The sequence below is a fragment of the Chionomys nivalis genome, chromosome 19, assembly GCF_950005125.1.
Source record: "Chionomys nivalis chromosome 19, mChiNiv1.1, whole genome shotgun sequence".
Taxonomy (NCBI): Eukaryota; Metazoa; Chordata; class Mammalia; order Rodentia; family Cricetidae; genus Chionomys; species Chionomys nivalis.
Genome location: NC_080104.1, coordinates 31670369 through 31689946, shown reverse-complemented (window position 1 = coordinate 31689946; position 19578 = coordinate 31670369). Strand labels below are relative to the sequence as shown.

At 39.4% G+C, this 19578-nt stretch overlaps 1 protein-coding gene across 2 annotated transcripts in view; it reads left to right on the top strand.

Annotated features, from left to right (window-relative positions):
• Window positions 1-19578, top strand: part of Tmem131 (transmembrane protein 131) — a 157270-nt gene that overhangs the window by 27607 nt on the left and 110085 nt on the right. For both annotated transcript variants that reach the window (XM_057751074.1, XM_057751073.1), the window contains exon 2: window positions 15394-15455. In XM_057751074.1, coding sequence (XP_057607057.1) covers window positions 15394-15455 — 62 coding nt within the window. The remainder of the gene's footprint in view (window positions 1-15393; window positions 15456-19578) is intronic.

Here is a 19578-nt window from a genome sequence, read left to right as displayed (position 1 = left end):
CTTTGACTGGCAGCTGGCATGCCTGTTAGGGCTGTGTCATAGAGGTGTGGGGATGCTGCCATCCTACAGTGAAATATCTAGGAGTGAACACCCTGTTCACAAGTTCTCTTGGATTAGATTATCAGAACATTCCTATACCCAGGCTGTGTTCCCTGAGCCTGTAGAGAAATGCAATTGGGGAAACCTTGAAATTAAAAAAAAAATGTTTTATTCTTTAGGTGTTTATCACCCATATGCAAATATTTTGAACTTTTAAGGGAAATGTACCATATGCACTTGCATAAAGCTAGAGTTTGTAAGAATGTATGGCACAGCATTAACATTGCCTGTCATTTGTTGTTTTTACTGTGTAGTCCCGACTGGTCTTGAACTGCCTCAGTCTCATAGGTTCTGGGATTAGAGGCATTCTTCTCCTAGTTTATTTTCTGATTCTAAGCTAATGTTCTAGTAATTACAGTTTCTTTGTGCCTCCCTCCCTCCCTCCCTCCCTCCCTCCCTCCCTCCCTCCCTCCCTTCTTTCTGTTGTGTATGTGTGTGTGTTGGAAACTGAACCCTGGTTTTCATACATGATAGAGCATGTTTATTTCCCTGCTAATAAACTTTGGTTTGGTTGCTTTTCTCTCCCTCTATTGAACTGTTATAAGTTTTTTATGAATGTTCAAAAACGTGTTTTTGTTTGTTTGTTTTTTGGTTTTTCGAGACAGGGTCTCTATAGCTTTGGAGCCTATCCTGGAACTAGCTTGTAGACCAGGCTGGCCTCAAACTCACAGATATCTGCCTGCCTCTGCGTCCTGAGTACTGAGATTAAAGGTGTGTGCCACCACTGCCAGGCCAGAAACCCATTCTTTAAGAGGTATTTCTTGTAAGCACCTAAAAATAGATTGATGTGTTATCTGATAAGGTGATGTTTCATTTTAATCAGCTGTCAGACCATCCTCAGCAGTGTGAGAGTTACAGCTACTTTTTGCATGCATCTCTGTCCACGTTTGGCGCTGGTCATTTAGTAAGTGTGTCCTTGCATTTGTGAAATGGCTAATGGTAGGCATGGGATGCGCTCTTTGGCCATTTATAGAACTCCTTTTGTTTTTGTCAAATCTTCCCAATTTTTATTAAGTTGCCCTAACAGGCATACCAGCTGCCAGTCAAAGGTCTCTTTTCCTTTCTCAACCAGAAGAGCTTCAATGCCCAAAACACAGCTGTGGAATGTGAGAAATCACCATGGTAGTCTACCCTTATTTTTGAAAGTTTTTTATATCATGAATGTGCATCTTTTATTAAATACATAGTTTATACTTTTTTAGTATATGTTTAGTGTTTTCATTTTTTTCTTTATTTTAAAAAAATTAGAGCTAGGTAGTGGTGCATGCCTTTAATTGAAACACTCGGGGGGCAGAAACAGGAGGATCTCCGAGTTTGAGGCCAACCTAGTCTACAGAGTGAGTTCTAGGATAGCCAGGGCTACACAAAGAAACCTTGCCTTCGAAGCAAACAAACAAAATTAAGTTGAGAGTAGGGCTAGAGAGATGGCTCAGTGGTTAATAGCACTGGCTGCTTTTCCAGAGGATCTGTGTGTGAATCTCAGCACCTGTGTGGCAGTTTACAACTGTCTATAACTCCAGTTCCAGAGGATCTAATGCCCTCTTCTGGCCTCTGCAGGCAACAGACACTCACGTGGTATACAGACATATACATAAGCAGAACACCCGCACACATATATAGAGTGTCACTCTGGGCCTCACACTCTGAATTCTCTTGTCCCTGTGACTACAGTCATATGCCACATGCCTTGCCATAAGCAATGCCTTTTGAGAATAAATGTTTTAAATTTTAATACAGTACTAATTTTCCTTTTTTTTATTCTGTACTTTTTGTATCCTGTAAGCTTTTTCACTCCAACCACAAAGTTACAAAGATTTACAAAGTTTTGTGTGTTTTCTAGAATATTATAGTTCAGGCTAGGAGTAGATTGCTATGATTGAGGTCTGAAATGTATTCTGATTTATCAATTCCAGTGTTCAGTAGACATCAGTATTCATTATTTATTTGCATCTGACTGTTCAGCTATTCTAGCACAAATAATGGAGACTTTCACCCATCAAATTGCTGTGGCACCCTTTCTGAAAATACATAAACTATACATGCACGTGTTTTAGATCCTCATCTCTATTTGTTTAGGGATGAAGGTCAAACATACATTGTATGTAAGTATTCTACTGAACTACATCCTTAGCCCCTTCAGTTTAGTTTGTTATTAGTAGATTTGTCATTTGCTTATCGTAGCATTTTTTTCTTCTTGTTTTTTGTTTTGTTTCTTGAAACAGGATCTTGTGTCTCCAAAGGTGGTCTTGAACTCTTGATCCTCCTGCCTCACCTTCCTGAGAGCTGGCTAGAACTGCAGATGTGAACCATCCTACCTTGCTGCAGCCTCTTTTCTGATTTCTCAGAATGTGCCTGAACTTTAAACCCATAAAACTTAAGTTTAACTCACACATCAATGAGATCATAAACTAGTCTTGTCCCTTCCTATCATTTGAGTTAGTTGGTGCTTTCTGTTTTTAGCTAGTGCTCAACACCAAAATTGGTATCCCCAAACTTTTAAAGCAAACCAGGGCAGACTAGAGGTCAGTTAGGATTTGTGCCTGGCTAGCAGGGGGAGAGAATACATCAATGCTTGTTTGTTTGTTTGTTTGTTTGTTTGTTTTTCAAGACAGGGTTTTCTCTGTGTAGCTTTGGAGCCAGTTCTGGAACTTGCTCTGTAGACCAGGCTGGCCTCAAACTTACAGAGATCCTCCCACCTTTGCCTCTTATGCTGGGATTAAAGGTATGTGCCACCACCTCCCAGCTCAATGATGTTTTTTATACTCAAGAAATCAAAAGTAAAATATAATGAAATTTATAATAACACTAAAACTTATTTTTCAAAGGGCATAACAGAATTTTTGGTTTGGGGTTTTTGATTTTATTTGAAACTACTAGGTTCGAACCTACCAAACTTGGCTTTTTACTTTTTTTTTTTTTGTAAAATCTCTCACATTTTGTCATCTAGTTTTATTTTAAGATTCTGTTGAATAATTCTTTTAACTTAAATTTATCAGAGATAAGCTGTTAAAAGACTTGACAGTGAATAAAATTATTGTGCTATATACTTAACAAATATGTTTAATAGTATTAAAAGTTTATACTATGTATTAAAGAAATTAAATATTCTTTAAATCTCTAATTATAGCACATTATCAATTTAATATTAAACCTACATGATAAACCTAAATGAGGCCTATTCTGTAACTGCTTGCTTGGTGTCATTAATTTTATTTAAAGCAGTTTTTACTTTTTAAATGTCTGGTTGTGCTTAAATGCAAGTCTGTATTGTCAGTAGAATTTTGTTGATTTATTCTGTTCTCTGCTTCTGTTCTATGGGGCTTTCTTCTGAACCATAAAGAGTTCAAGTCTGATAACTTATAAACATGATTTGTGAGTTCTGAAGGAAATGAGTGTGCTTATTGGGTATATAGTTTCTTTCAACTGTACCCCATCTTGCTAATTTGTGCCATGAGCACATTTGTACATCAGAATTAAGCTTCACCTCCTTGACTCTATTAAAACTAAATTTTTAGTTTTTGTTTGTAGGTTAATTGTTGAGCAGTTTTATTCCATCCTGGTAAGCAGCTTACTGGGCTCATCCATGGAGTGAGTAGTGCAGCAGTCTGCAGGCCTAGGCCCCACTCCGCCTCTAAATTCAATTTGCAGTTAGTCTGTGAGGTGCCCTGGACCTTAAACAAAACATCAAAACAATATTCCTCCTAACTTGTGACAGTAACTGCTTTTGCAGTCTGCTTCTACCCGAATAGAATATCTGGAGTGCAGTAGTGTTGGGAAATGAAGGGACATGAAGATGGCAGCTACTGGGCAGATGGTTGGGGATGCAGGAACTCCAGTCTTCTAAAGGGGAGAGGAAAGGGCCAGTTTGTGAAATACAGTATTGCTACTCTCAAATTTGACTAACATTTTATTTATTTACTTGTTTTTTTGAGACAGGGTTTCTCTGTACGTCCCCTAACTGTCCTGGAACTTGCTCTGTAGACACAGCCTGACCTTGAACTCAAAGATCTGCCTGCCTTTGCCTCCAAAGTGTTGGGGAATAAAGGTGTGCACTGCCACACCCGGCTTTGACTAACATTTTAATGGAAGCATGACTCACATTTAGTGAACATTTTAAATATATGGCTTTTGAATTTTATATGTGAAAATATTTATAAAATCTCTTAAGTAAATATTATTTTTTTGAAGATTTATTTTTATGTGAATGGATATTTATTTATGGATTTTTTTTTTTTTTTGCGCGTGTGTCTTTGTTACACATTCATGCAGAGCCTGCAGATGCCAGAAGATGTCTGATCCCCTGGAACTGGAGTTGTATGTCACCATGTGGGTGCTGGGATTATGAACCTGAAAAACCCTTCTTTGAAAAAGGTTTTTAAGGCTAGTGATCTTAACCACTGAGTCTCTCCAGCCTCCCAAGTAAAAATTCATATACTGTCCAGCTTTGCCATAAGTTTCCATTGGGAAACACTTTAGTTCATTTACCACTTTTTTTCCCATACGCCACAAGAGGGCGTAGGAGCTCAGGACGGATGGCTGCAAGCCACCGTGTGGAAGCCGGGAATCAAACTTGGGTCCTCTGGCAGGAAGGGCAATCGGGCCGCGAACAGTGCTCTTAACCGCTGAGCCATCTCTCCGGACGGTTTTTATTTACCACTTTTATCAGTGGTTTAAGCATTGGTTTGGGAAGTATGTGGATTTACATATGTTTTTCTTTTGTGTCCTTGTGCTGAAAGGAAGAGACTGCTTTCCTTAGTGACTGAGGATAGATGCCATCATAATCAAGTAAAATAGTTAAGGATTTCTGAAGTGGGGAGTACTTCCAAATAATAAATCAATTGGATATGTAGACATTTGTGTATTTGGAGAAAAGTCTTCTTGTAGTTGATATAAGGCAGTTCTTTGCAATCCTCCAAAATCTATTGTTTAAAACCAACCATAAAAGAAATCCCGTGTAGAATGTAGGAAGGAATATTGACTTTGTTAAATAGATATATCACAATACAATTAATGAGTGTGTGTGGAAAAAAGGATTTTTGAAGTCCCCTGGTTTTGCATAAATCTTTTGAAAGTCATGATACTAGTTCAGGTAGTCTGTGTCAACAGAAAGCTGTCCTGAGATTGTCATAGGATTTGTTTTAAACTCATGGATTCTTTTGAAAAGATTTGACATATTTACATTTTTCAGCCCATGAACATGATGTTTGCCCATTTAGGCTTTGAAGTATTTCCCATCTGAAAATATTTTTTAAAATTGTTTGATGATTTCGTACATATATATAATCCTTTTGGGTTTTTTTTTCAGCCTCCATCACTCTCTTTTACCCCCTCCAACTTCCGCCGAACCCTTCCTTCCCAATAAGTTCATCATCTCCCCTCATCCCAGCCCCTGCAGCCCCATCATGTCTTGTTGCTTTGTGACCCACTGAATATAACTAAAGCTGCTTTTGAGGTGGGTGGTGGGCTATTACCAGAGCAGGGGCAGCTTGCCAGCAGCTGCGTCACTAATTATCTAGGCTTTGGTTTCTTTTGTCAACTTTTTGTGGATTTTAGTATATATGTACCTTACAGTACCTAAGTATTTTACTTTATTTGGATAATTTCCTACATATTCATGGTGATATATAGAAGTTTGATTCAATTTGGGGGTTTGAATTTGTATTTGCAACTTTGCTAAATTTCTTATTCTAAATAATTTTCTTCCTTTTTTCTTTTCTTCCTTTTCCTTGGCATTTTATACGTAATTATCTAGTCTGCAAATGGAGGTAGTTTTATTACTTTGAAAACGTTTGTTTTAAACTTATTGCCAGGGCTTCTGGTAGCATGTTGAATAAAAATGGGGCTAGAGCCTACACTGTCCCAAGCCCCAGGGAGTACACGTAGTCTGCAGGCTGAGGTGGGGGCATTTCCACCTCCTTGCCTTGTGGCTTGTAGAGCATAGGGCTGTGTGAACGGTTTCATTTCTGACCATTGATAGTTACATATTGCAATGGTTGAGTTTTAAGTTTTGAGTTGGCTCATATGCCTTGAACAAAAAAACCTTGGGTATAGCATGGAATCTTTTGGATTGCTAGGTTCAGTTAATATTTTGTTGAAAAATAATGTTGTATACATTAAAGTTTGTTCTATAGATTTTAAGCAACATGTAGCTGTTTGTAAGTATTTTTAGTCATATGATCTGGTAAGATTAGTTACATAGACAGTTGCTGGGTGTTTGATCATCCCAAGACTAAACCTCTGTTAAGCAGTTAACCTCTCACCACCACCCGGTTTCCAGCACTTTCTATATCCATTAGTTTGCCTACTTTACATACGTCATATAAATAGAATTAGGATATTTGAACTTTTGGTTCTAGGTTATGTCCCCTACATGATGTTTTCAGGGTCCATCCCTGTTTTATTACTAAATATTTCATGATTATGTTGTGCTTTTGTTGGTCCATCTGTTTGTGGTGGGTATTGGTTGTTCCTGCTTGTTTGGAGACTTTGGGTATTATATTAGTCTTTTCTTTAGCAGGATGTTAGCCTGTTTACCTCACAGGGCTGAAACTGCTGCTGTGGGCTGTGGGACCAATAACAGCATAGTTTTCAGAGCCACTCCAATATCATTTGGTTTGCCTGGTTTATAAGATGCTGCTACTGACCCCGCGGGTTCCAACTCATAGCAGGTTCAGGGAGATGTAATAGTATAATAAGTTTCTGTGTGCCGGTGATTTTCTCATTGTTAAGTTGCTAAGAGTAGTTGGTGACTCTCAGAAATTCATTTTATATGTGATAAATTAAGTTTTTGATTTTTAAAATGTGAATAAAAATTTTAAGGTAAAATGAAAATTAAACTATGGCATTAACTTAGCCATAAAATTATTTGGTAAACTTTTTTTTGATTGTTTTTGACATGGTCTTGCTGTGTAACCCAAGCAGGCCTCAAACTCGCAATCTTTCTGTCTCATCCTCCTGAGTGGTATGATTACAGGGGTTCCCTAGGAACCTTTTGTTTTTTGGGTTTTTTGTTTGTTTGTTCAAGACAGGGTTTCTCTGTGTAGTAGTCCTGGTTGTCCTGGAACTAGCTCTTGTAGACCAGGCTGGCCTCAAACACACAGAGATTCTGCCTCTGCCTCCCTAGTGTTGGAATTAAAGGCGTGCGCCACCACTGCCTGGCTGAACCTTTTGTATTCAAACTTTTATCATGTGTGTATACATATATGTTCAGGACATGATGCATTATATAGGATTACATTTCACATTTTAGTAAACAATGTAGAGTATAGCCTTTCTTTAAGAAGTTGGTAATAGCCTTTAATCCCAGCACTTGGGAGGCAGAGGCAGGCGGATCTCTGTGAGTTCGAGACCAGTCTGGTCTACAAGAGCTAGTTCCAGGACAGGCTCCAAAACCACATAGAAACCCTGTCTCGAAAAATCAAAAAAAAAAAAAAAAAAAAAAAAGTTGGTAATACTGAATGGTTTTGGTGAGAGTTTCATAACCGTAGTTTTGTGTATATATAACAATTCAATCTCATATGTAGCAACAATTGATGGACCCATGAGAAAAAAGGGAATCTGCTATCATAGTTGGAAAATTTACCCCAACAGTTACTAATAAGTTTTAAGTATATCACAAGTTTAAAGAGCCCAGTAACACACACCAAACAGAAGAATCCACCCCCACTTTAGTCTGTTTTCTCTTACTGTAATGCAATACTTGAAGCCAGTGTAAAGCCAAGCATAGTAGAACATGCCTATAATCCCAGCACTCGGGGGCAGAATGAGGAGGGTGGTGAATTTAAAGTCGGCATGGACTATACATAAAAAAAGATCAGCCAAACATTGTCTCAAGCGAAGGGGGTTGCGGAGTTGGGAGTTGAGAAGATAACTCAGTCAGTAAAGTGCTTCAGGACCTCAGTTCAATGCCCAGAACCTGTGTGAAGAAACTGGAGTGTGGTAGCACGTTCTTTGTCTAGTTAGGGTTATTATTGCTGTGATGAAACCCCATGACCACAAGCAAGCTGGGGAGGAAAGGTTTTATTTGGCTTACACTACCACATTATAGCCCATCATTGAAGGAAGTCAGGACAGGAATTCAAACAGAGTAGGAACCTGGAGGCAGGAACTAATGTCTGCAGGCGTCATGGAATAACTGCAAGCCCTTTACCCATTGAGCCATCTCACCAGCTCAACTTTGTACTTTAAATATGGAGAAAGATAAGTTTATATTTTAGCATTCATGTAATAAAACCTAGTGAGGGAAGAAACAAAGATTTAATCACAGTGTCTTTCTAAACTGAAGGGCTCCATACAGACCAGAATGAATAAACATTTGCAGTTAGCCAGCCTTTTGTTGAAATAAAATGTTGAACAAATAGAACTTTAAAGGAGATAGGAAGGTTGTTAATAGTGACTCTAACATTGGTGCCACTGTTTCAACCAGTCTTACCTTCCATTTCTTCAGGCTCTATGCAAGTCACAGTTTGACTAAGAAGAAAACTAGAAATTAGTAGATTGTGGTACATTAAAGTAGGACAGTGGGGCTGCCAGGAACAGTCAGGAGGGCCTCACTGCATAATTGGAGAAGATGGCAGTCAGGCTTGGACATCCCAGGCGAGATGGGTCCCTCACACAGGATTTGGTGACCCTCTTTAGCCCTGCCTGTGTGGCCTTTTCTCTTCTTGGTTCTTGTAGAGGATTTAACCACCCTCTTTCTCTTCAGCCAAAGGAGACCTTGGTGATCTGAAGGTAAAGACCTACAGATGTAACCTAAATTCCTAATCCCCCACACCAACACACACACGGATTGTGTTTCTAGTAGTTTTCATCAAAGTTGTAGAATGTATTATGAGGTAGCTCATCTAGTTTTCAGTTGCAGTATTTGTTTTTGTTTTGTTTTTGTTTTGTTTCGAGACGGGTTCTCCATGGCTTTGGAGCCTGTCCTAGAACTAGCTCTTCTAGAACAGGCTGGCCTCGAACTCACAGAGATCCGCCTACCTCTGCCTCCTGAGTTCTGGGATTAAAGGTGTGCGCCACCATTGTCTGGCCAGTTGCAGTATTTGGGAGCTTATTTTCTTCTTAAAAGTAGAGGTAGCCATTGGTGACGCACACCTTTAGTCTCAGTATTTAGGAGCCTGAGGCAGGTGGATCTCTGAGTTCCTGGCCAGCCTGGTGTACAGAATGAGTTCCAGGACAGCCAGAGCTACATAGAAACCCTGCCTCAAAAAATCAAATTAATAGATAGATAAAAATTATAGTAGAAAAGAGTTGTTTTTAAAATATGAATGTCATTCCCTTCCTTATGGTTCTGGGAATTGAACCCAAAGCGTTGTGCAGACTAGACAAAGTGTCCTACTACTCAGCAACAGCCTCAGGCCTGGATCTCATTTTTTATTTACTAAATAAAATAGGAAAGAAGACAAGCTTGGCTTCTTAGTTTCATTTTGGAAAGTGGCATGTGAAACTTTTGCTCTTGGAGTGACAGTGATGTGAGTGAATATAAGGAGTTCAGAGTAGAACTTGGGGGACCCATTTGCAAGAGTGCACACCCATTCCCTCACCTTTCAGAGATACAGGCCTAGTTTTAAAACTCAGATTGCTCAGAGGTGCTGTTTGCCATGAGGATTAATGTCACACTTACTTGAAGTAGTAATGGATTCAGAAGTAGAGATTATGTATTCTGGAGGCTGAGGCAAGATTGTGAGTTTGAGGGCTGCCTGAGCAACATAACATAGCAAGACCCCGTTTCAAAACAAAATAAAGCAAAACAAGAATAACAATAATCCAGCAAGTATAAATTCTAAGTCTCATCAATTTCGAGTTCACCTTCATTGTCAACGTGGAATTTAAATCCCCTAGAGACATAGGGATATGTCAGGATTAACTGAGGAAGGAAGAGGCCCTTTGAATGTAGGTAGCACCCCACTCACACCCCCCAGGTCAGGATTCCAGACTAGAGAAGGAAGAAAAGCAGTGCTTATTTCTCTGCTTCCTGATCAGACAAAATGTGACCAGCCACTTCTGCTACCATGCGGCCCATATCCCTTCAAACTGTAAGCCAAGTAAGCCCTTCTTCCTTTCTTCCTTAAATAGTTTCTTCTCAGATATTTGGTCATAGCAACAAGGAGAGTAAGCATTGCTTTTGCTGAATATACCCTTATTGTGCCTTTTTTTTTTTTTTTTTTTTTTTGACTATATAGCCTTGGCTGGTCTAAAACTCACTGTAGACCTGGTCAAATTTATAGAAATTAACCTGTCTCTGCATCCTGAGGTCTGTGCCACCACACCTGACACTTTAGTGTTGTGTGATGTTTTATTCTTTTGACTTTTTGGGGGGTGGTACCACCCAGCTCCCAAATAAATCACACACAGAGGCTTATTCCATTATGAATGACTGGCCTTAGCTTGGCTTGTTTCTTGCCAGCTTTTCTTAAATTATCTCAACTACCTTTTGCCTCTGGGCTCTTTTCTTATTTCCATGTATCTCACTTTCACTCTTATTCTGTGGCTGCCTGGATGGCCCCTGATGTCCTCCTTCCCTTGTTCTCAAGTTGCTTGCCCCTCTCCTCATTTCTTATTCTATTTTTACTCTGTCTGCCAGCCCTGCCCATCCTTGCTCCTGCCCTGCTATTGGCCGTTCAGCTCTTTATTAGAACCATCAGACAGGCAAAGAAACACAGCTTCACAGAGTTAAACAAATGAAGATGAACAAAAGTCACACACCTTAAAATAATATTCCCCAACACTTTAGTGTGCTTTTTGTTTGCTTGTTTATTGTTTAGTTTCCTTCCTTCCTTCCTTCCTTCCTTCCTTCCTTCCTTCCTTCCTTCCTTCCTTCCTTCCTTCCTTCCTTCCTTCCTTCCTTCCTTCCTTCCTTCTTTTTTTGAGACGTTCTTGCCATGTAGCCCAAGCTGTCTTTGAACTCAGAATACTCTTTCCTTTGCCGCCTAAATTTTTTTTTTTTTTTGGTGCAGTGGGGGGTGATTTTTCAAGATAGGGTTTCTCTATGTTGCCTTGGCTGTCCTGGAATTCACTCTGTAGACCAGGCTAGCCATGAACTCAGAGATCCACCTGCTTCTCCCTCCCAAGTACTGGGATTAAAGATGCTTACCACCACTGCCTGGCTGCGTACTAAATCTTAAAAAAATAAAAAATCTGATAATGGCATCATAGTATCTGATTCATATCTTGAAGTTTAATAACAATGATCAGTATTCACTTCGATTATATCTGATTGCTGCTTAGACCAAAGAATATTGAGAAGTTTGGGATTCATTAAGATATAAATTTAGGGGAAATACCCTGAGGAGAAGAAAACACTTATTATAATATGAGCCCACATTCGGAAGCTTGCCTTTCTGTCTTTGGCTTCCTTGCCCTTTGCCCTGCTCTTTTCTTCCCTTCTTGAGTGAGGGTCTCATGTTTAGATCAGGTTGCCCTCAAACTGTCTGTCCTTCTGCCTTTGCTGGATGCTGGGACTACAAGTATGTGCCACCGTGCCTTGCTGCTTGAGTACTCTGTACAGTTTTCTCTATTTTATAAGCTAGTAGTTGTTAATACTTGAAAGGATTAAGTGTGTGGCTAATGTTTTCCTGTCCTAGGCATATAATTTAAAGTTATTATTGGTCACCTAGAGCCAAGAAGCCTAATTTGTTTCGTTAAAGAATAAATTCTGCTTATTTCTGTATCTTTGGTGATGTTGATGATGTGTAATACAATGTGTTACAACTATCCTAGCTACTGTTACTCATTTTCCCAGGTGATAAAATTCCTGGTATTCTTTTAAATCTAATTAAGAGCACAGTGCACTCAGATTGCTGTTGTTTTCATCACCTGGATGAAAGTGTGAGCTTATTAAACAGCTGGCAACAGATGCCAGCAGAGGTCCACCTCTTACTGGTTTCCTCTGCGAACCAGGTGCAGAGCATTTGAGTAAGCTCATTTTGTACTTCACATTGTGAGCCTCTCCCTGTTGAAGCCATTCTTACCAGTGCAGTGTTCTTATGTCAGTAAGCATGGCTTCAGGGATGCAAGAGGATGTTTTGTGGATGGTCTGGAGTTTAAGTTTGTGTTAGAAGATAAGAGGCATGAAGAGTGGAGTGGGTAAGCTAGGCAGAGCCTGTAGGGTTCATGGTGCTTTCTTCTGAGGGCTCTGCCACTTTATGCAGAGAGGTTCTAAAGAATGCATATGTAGCAGTTTTGAGACACATTATAAGCTAGCACTAGAGGGAACATAACCTGGAAAGGTCACCTGCTCCGGGATAAACTCCTGTCACCCAAGCAAAAAGATAGGTTTCATCTACATGTTCAGTGTTTACTAGATGCCATATATGTGCTAAAGACTGGGAGAGGTGAGCAGAAATGGAGCACTTTGACTCTGTGGTTGAAAAAGAATGCAGACAATTAATGGGGTTTCCCAAAAGAACATCTCTGAGATTACTGCATGAAAGGGTCTGGAATGCTCAGTGAGCAGGAAAACATCATCTAGTTAGGCAATCTGACAAGCTTATTTCTTACCACTCTTTAACTTCCTCTTTGTCCTATTGCAAAAGCCAGGTATGTGAAATTGCATAGTGAGCTTCACCCCTGAATTCCACCATACCAGCAGATAGGAGCCAGTGAACTCCATATTCACCAGATGATACATTATTGATTCACTTTCTTTAAAAAAAAATAAACTTTTATATTTTAAGACAATTTTAAATAAAAGAATTGCAAAGATAGCAGAGTATTCATCTACCCTGCTCCCAGTTCCCCTATTACTAACTTTTTACATTAAAGTGTTTTTATTTTTTTTTAAACACCTCACAAAACAGTATCATACCATTCTTACTAACAAGATTCCATATTTTGCTCAGATTCCTTTAGTTTTAGTGCACTGGTTCCTTTATGTTCTGGAATCCCATCTAAGACTCCTTAGGCTTTCCTTGTCTGATTTTGATGACCTTGACAGTTTTGAGAATCACTAACTAATCAGGTATATTGTAGTCTCATCCCTTGGGATTTGTCTAGGATTTTTCTCATGATTAGCCTGAAATTGTATGTTTAGGGGAGGATTTTTTTTAGATCAAGGGTGCATATACAACTTTTCAGTTGGTGTCCATCTTGATCTAGCTGAGGTCTTGCCACTGTAAAGTTAACTCCTTTCCCATACTGAATTCTTTAGAAGGATGCCATATTGTATTTAAAAAGTAAAGGGTAACACCCCTCCCTTTTGTCAGTCTTGTGAAGCCAAGGTTCGTCTTGAACTCACTGTGTAACTGAGACTGGACTTCAATTACTGACATTCTGTCTCTACCTTCTCAATGCTGGGATTATATGTATGTGCCACCATGTCCAGTAGGAGTTACCTTTTTTTTTTTTTTTTTTTGGTTTTTCGAGACAGGGTTTCTCTGTGGTTTTGGAGCCTGTCCTGGAACTAGCTCTTGTAGACCAGGCTGGTCTCGAACTCACAGAGATTCACCTGCCTCTGCCTCCCGAGTGCTGGGATTAAAGGCGTGCGCCACCACCGCCCGGCAGGAGTTACCTTCTTGATAGCAGTTTCTGTATAAGTTGTTTGTATTTCTGCATGGAGATTTGTCTCTTCTTCCCAAATTTTTATTCAGTAATTTGCTTATTTTAGTATGGAGTCATGGGTATTTATTCTGTACTTGAGGTTATAATCTAGTGCCCCTTCGTTTGGTTGCTCAGATTGTTCTAGCTTTGGTCATTTGGGAATTCCTTATAGAGGAATCCTCATTGGTATGTTTTTAAAATAGTTGGGTTGTTTTCGTACTGTCTGCTTTCTGACACTCTCGGGTGCTCTTGTCCCATTGTGTGTGCCCTAGAAGCAGCCATTTCTCAAGAAGCTCCAGTTCTTTTCATTGGAGCTTAGTCTAGAACTCAGGCTCTGGGTGGTAGATGTGGTCATTTCTGCTGGAGTGTCATTGACTGAGGAAGGAATTATATGTCTGTGTCCTAATATATGTACACATCCGGCTTTCTCCCTTGGGATTTGTTTGTTGTTGTTTGAGATTTATTCATTTTTATATTACGTATATGTTTGCCTGCATGTTGGTGTACTATGTCCCTTCAGAGGCCAGAAGAGGGTATCAGACCCCTAGAACTGGAGTTACAGATGTTGTTAGCATTCACGTGGTGCTGAAAATCAAACCTGGGTTCTCTGGAAGTACAGCCAGTGCTCTCAATGCTGATCCCTCTCTTCAGTTCCCATGCCTGCCTTTCTATATGTAATGATCCGTATCTCTCAAACATGAGTTCATGCTGGTATCACCAAATCTAATGCATTTGCCACATGGATAATTTTGGCCTCCCTCGTTTCTATGTAAACTCTTAGTCTAGTTATGAGAAACCAACACACTTTGCACCATGTCTGTATTCAGTTATTTAATTCCAGTACAGTGGCATCAGAATTGCTAACTCCTATGGGAACAGCCTTTCTGGCTGCCCTATAGTTCATGTTTTGATTTTTATCTTTTAGATTCTGTTTCATTTTCAGGTCCACTTGTGACCACCACCACCCCCCGGCCCCTACCATCCTATTTGATGGGGATTGAGTCATACATTTGTAATATAGTATAGATGGTTATGAATAAAACTACTATAAGGAATTTCACATGGATTTACATGTGGACAGCTTTCAGATAATTTTGGTACATACTAAGCTCTCCATTGCCGTATTGTATAAAATAGCTATACTGGCTTTTGCATATTTTGTCTTTGCCTTGTTTATTGTGCATTGTCTTGTGCAATGGATAAGATTTCTTTTCTTTGCTATTTTCCCTATCTACTTACTCACCAAGTCCCCCTCAACTGCCCACCCCAAAGCATGTTGCCATTGCAGAAGAGCAGATGGCACAGAATTCCAGCTGATCAGTTTAGGTGAAATAAATGCCAACATGCTTATGATCTTCTGCAGCCAGAAATGAATCTGACTTCTCTCCTTTTTCTTACAACAGCAGGGGTAGATAGATATTCTAAGGCAGCTTGCGCAGCTGAGTTATCGAAGCTGTCTTGTTACTAGTATTAATCACAGTTGCATAGCAAAACATTTTAAAGCTGATAAACTTGTGAGGAGTTAATTGCATTTTCCTCATAACCATTACTCTGAAACAAGCAATGTTTCATTGGTTTGTTTTGGATGCCAGCATTGACCCTAGGGCCCTCACACATGCTAAGCAAATGCTCTACCATTGGCCTACATCCCCCGTAAGCAATATATTAAAATGTAGAATTATATTTAGTTCATGGTAAAAGTTTATTGAAGTTGGATTTCTGTTCCTGCCAGTGATGATGTCTTTGTTTCCTTCACAGCATTCATTCAGTCGGAGAGCATAATAGAAGTACTGCGCTTTGACGATGGAGGCCTACTACAGGTAATTTTCTTGAGTAATAGATGACTATTATTTTTCTTTGAAAAAAAATGTAACTGGTTTTTCTGAAGTACATTTTATGAACTGTAGACAGTCAATGTGGAGGTATTACATAAACCTGTTAGAACTATAATTTAGAGTAAGCATTTCTCTAAAAAGTGTTCTCCTTGTAGTATGGAAGCTACAGGTAAATGTACGTGTGTCCTGAGGATATGAGGGTGTGGAGGTCAGGTCAGATGAGTGGAGCCTGTGGCGTGTCGTCATCCCCCCCGCCCCCGTCCCCCCGCCATTAGCTATTGAGTGGAACACTGCATCTGTGTGGGACCTCAGCATTTACCTAGAAAAAGAACTTCTGTGCAGAGTGGAAGTTTTTGTTTTTTGTCTAAATATCCTCCACTTACTTGCCATGTGAAGCTATGTCCTTAACTATATTATGCATGAAATTAGATTATGGTGTCTGATAACGTTCTGGCCTTCCTGTCAAACCTAGCTCAGACACTGGTGAAAAGCCATTCAGTCCTCTCAGCTGGGGAGCACAGTGAAGATAGGCACCATATTGTCAGCTTGTCTGGTAAATATTTCGCTCATTTTATGTTCAAAGGAATCCAAGGTCTAAGTTAAGAGAAGTGCCCAAGATCCCATAACTTTGTGGACTGGGACTGACCTAGATGTCCTGTCTTCTTACTCCCAGTGTGAGCATCTGTCTGTATTGCCCTATGGGTTTGTTTTCAGACGGGTCTTACTCAGCTCGGTCTGCATGTGCACTGTTACAGTGGTACATGTTACATTTTTACTTGTGTCTAACTTGTGACTTAAATCACACTGTAACCCATGGTTGGTCTGGAACTCTCTTAAAGACTAGGCATGATGATTTTATTTATTTATTTATTTATTTATTTATTTATTTATTTATTATGTATACAATATTCTGTCTGTGTGTATGCCTGAAGGCCAGAAGAGGGTGCCAGACCTCTTTACAGATGGTTGTGAGCCACCATGTGGTTGCTGGGAATTGAACTCAGGACCTTTGGAAGAGCAGGCAATGCTCTTAACCACTGAGCCATCTCTCCAGCCCCCAGGCATGATGATTTTTTTGCTACAACTTCCCAAGTGCTGAGATTACAGATGTGAACTATCATACCTGACTAATAATTTTGAAAAGACATTCCTGTAACTTATAATAAAGACGAGAACGTGAAAATTTAAATTAGGTCAAGACAATATAGGCAATAGTTCTACTAAGGTGACATGTTTTGCTATTTCAGCCACAGTAAAACCTAATGTTGTACAGTGAGTTCTACACCTTCATGTTACCTTTGCATGCCTTGGCTCATAGTAATTGTTAATTTGATAGTAAAATTTACCAAACTCAAAAACTGATCAAAATTGTGTTTTCTTTACTTTATAAAGCTAAGGAAAATAAAGTGTATGAAAGGTAACTTGTTTAGTATTTCATTGCTAGAGCAGAAATCCAGCCAGCCCTCTTCCCCAGCAGACCTTTTCAGAATGTTTTCTGAAGCACAAGGTGTGTGCAGTTTCCCAGATACACCCCTTGGATTACCACTTAGCATAGTAGAAATAGAAATCATATTTCCTTTAGCCTATGATTTCTGTAGGGGGCACTTTAGCCCTGTCCCTCCTGTTTGGAAAGGCTACATAGATTTACTACATAGCGTACATGGAGACCAAAGGATTCATAAAATGGGCAGGGACCTAGAGAAATTTGTATCACAATCAGAAGTTTACATTAAGACTCAGCATGACAGGATTCAGTGGCTTCCCATTTTATACAACATTTCAATTCTAATTGATTAGAATATATAAGATGAAGTAATAAACATTTTCCCATTTATGAGCCTTAATCATTCTTCTAACCTAACCCTCATATAAAGAAATGAAGGATAAGCAAGGGAAAAAAATACAGGAAGATGAGTCAGCTCTGTGTTTGTACTGTTCTATCAAATAATAAACTTTTGTTTTATTTATTTATTTTATTTTTTGAGACAGGGTTTCTCTGTGTAACAGTCCTAGCTGTCCTGCAACTAGCTCTTGTAGACCAGGCTGGCCTCGAACTCACAGAGATCTGCCTGCCTCTTCCTCAGCTGAGGGCTGGAGTTAAAGGTGTATGCCACCATCACCTGGCAATAAACAGAATTTTAAGATGTTGAAATGTGCCGGGCAGTGGTGGCTCACGCCTTTAATCCCAGCACTTGGGAAGCAGAAGCAGGCAGAATTCTGAGTTCAAGAATAGACGGGGCTGCAGAGAAAATTAAAAAAAAATGTTGGAGTGTAGTTCTAGCACCTTCATAGGTGAGCATATACAGTTTAATCTTTTGTTTTTTAATTAGCCACTTAAATTATTTTTGAAGGGTCACTTGTGAGTTATAATTCATATATAAGTGCATAAAATGTAGTGGGGGATTTGTACAGCAAGTCATCATATCCTTACCGCCCAGCTTAAATGCTAAGAGCAGAAATGAGCCAGCACTGGCAGAAGTCCCTCAGCTTCTTTCCCAGCCATTAATTTCATGGCAATTTTCTTTTCCTATAGTTTTAACCATCTGAGCCTTAAACTGTAAGTACTATAGTTTCACTTGTGGTATTTGTACTGTTTTTGGCTTCTTTTTTTCAGAATGATGTTTCTAAGGTTTTCTGTGTGAATTAAAAACTTGTTTTAATTGCAGCTTCCACAGTGTATGGATGTGCTCAATTTGTGTATCCTTCTGTGGTTACAGATATTTAGATATTTTACTTGCTTCTAGTTTTCAGCTATTAATTATGAATAATGCTTTCTTTTAGTAAATATGCTTCTCATAGAGTAAAGTCATGGGTTATGTGTCTTTAGCTGAAGTTTTTTTTCTTGGTTTGTTTTGTGCGTGTGTATGTGTGGGTGTTTGTGGAAGTCAGAGGACAAGTAGTGGAGTTTGTGCTCTTTCTGCCATTTGGCTCCAGGCGGTCAGTCTTGACAGGAGTCACCTTCCCCTGCCAAGCCATCTTGTGTCTTTGGTTTTTGTAGACAGAGCCAGTAGTTTTCTAAAGTGGTGGTTCACTTTATAATCCCATTTCTTGATTTATGTTTAAGTCAGTGCATTTGTTTATTTTCATTCCTGTATCTCTTGTTACATCACTGTGTGTTTTTCTGTTGTTTAGTAAGAACTTCCTATGCAATTTTATTTTTTATTTTTTTTTAATATTTATTTATTTATTATGTATATAATATTCTGTCTGTGTATATGCCTGCAGGCCAGAAGAGGGCACCAGGCCCCATTACAGATGGTTATGAGCCACCATGTGGTTGCTGGGAATTGAACTCAGGACCTTTGGAAGAGCAGGCAATGCTCTTAACCTCTGAGCCATCTCTCCAGCCCCCCTATGCAATTTTAGATACAAGCTCTTTATTGGGATCATGTTCCATCAATTACAAACGTAATTTCATTATCTAAACCTTGAGTGGTTATATGTATTGGAAATATCTTTTGAGTTAGGTAATTGTGTCTTAAACAAACAGAAACTCCTTATTCATGAAGTTTATTCTGTCGGTTTTTGTTATATTTTGTATGTTTTGTGTCTGGCTGAAGAACCATATGATGGGGTTAGGAAGAAAGCTTGTTCAGTAAAGTATTTGCAGAGCAAACATCAGAGCCCAGTTAGATCCTCAGTAACCACATAAGAAACCTGGATTCCTGAGACTCACTGGCCAGCTAGCCTAGTCTAATCAGTGAGCTCCAAGTCTCAGTAAGAGACTTTGTCTCAGAAACAAGGTGAATGACTTTCTGGAGATAACATTCAAGGTTATGGGTACTCAGCAAGAGTGAGCCCGCACATGTGCCTTGGTTGTCCTAAAGTCCTTTGCCTTCCACATGCACTTTTAAAATCTGTGTACACTCTTAGGATTTTATTTTGATTACATTGGATCTGGAGATCAGTTTAGAGAGAATTAAAAATCTTGGTGGGAAACTAATGAATACATGTTGTGCAGAATCGCAATAGTATCCTGACGAATGCAGTGTGGTAGAATGTTCTGCTACTGCGAGGGCTGGATCACAGGAGGCTGGCATCTTCTTCCTTAGCTCTTGAATCCTGGTTGTGAATCATTTCCATAGGGCAGTCAGTTACCACGATATGA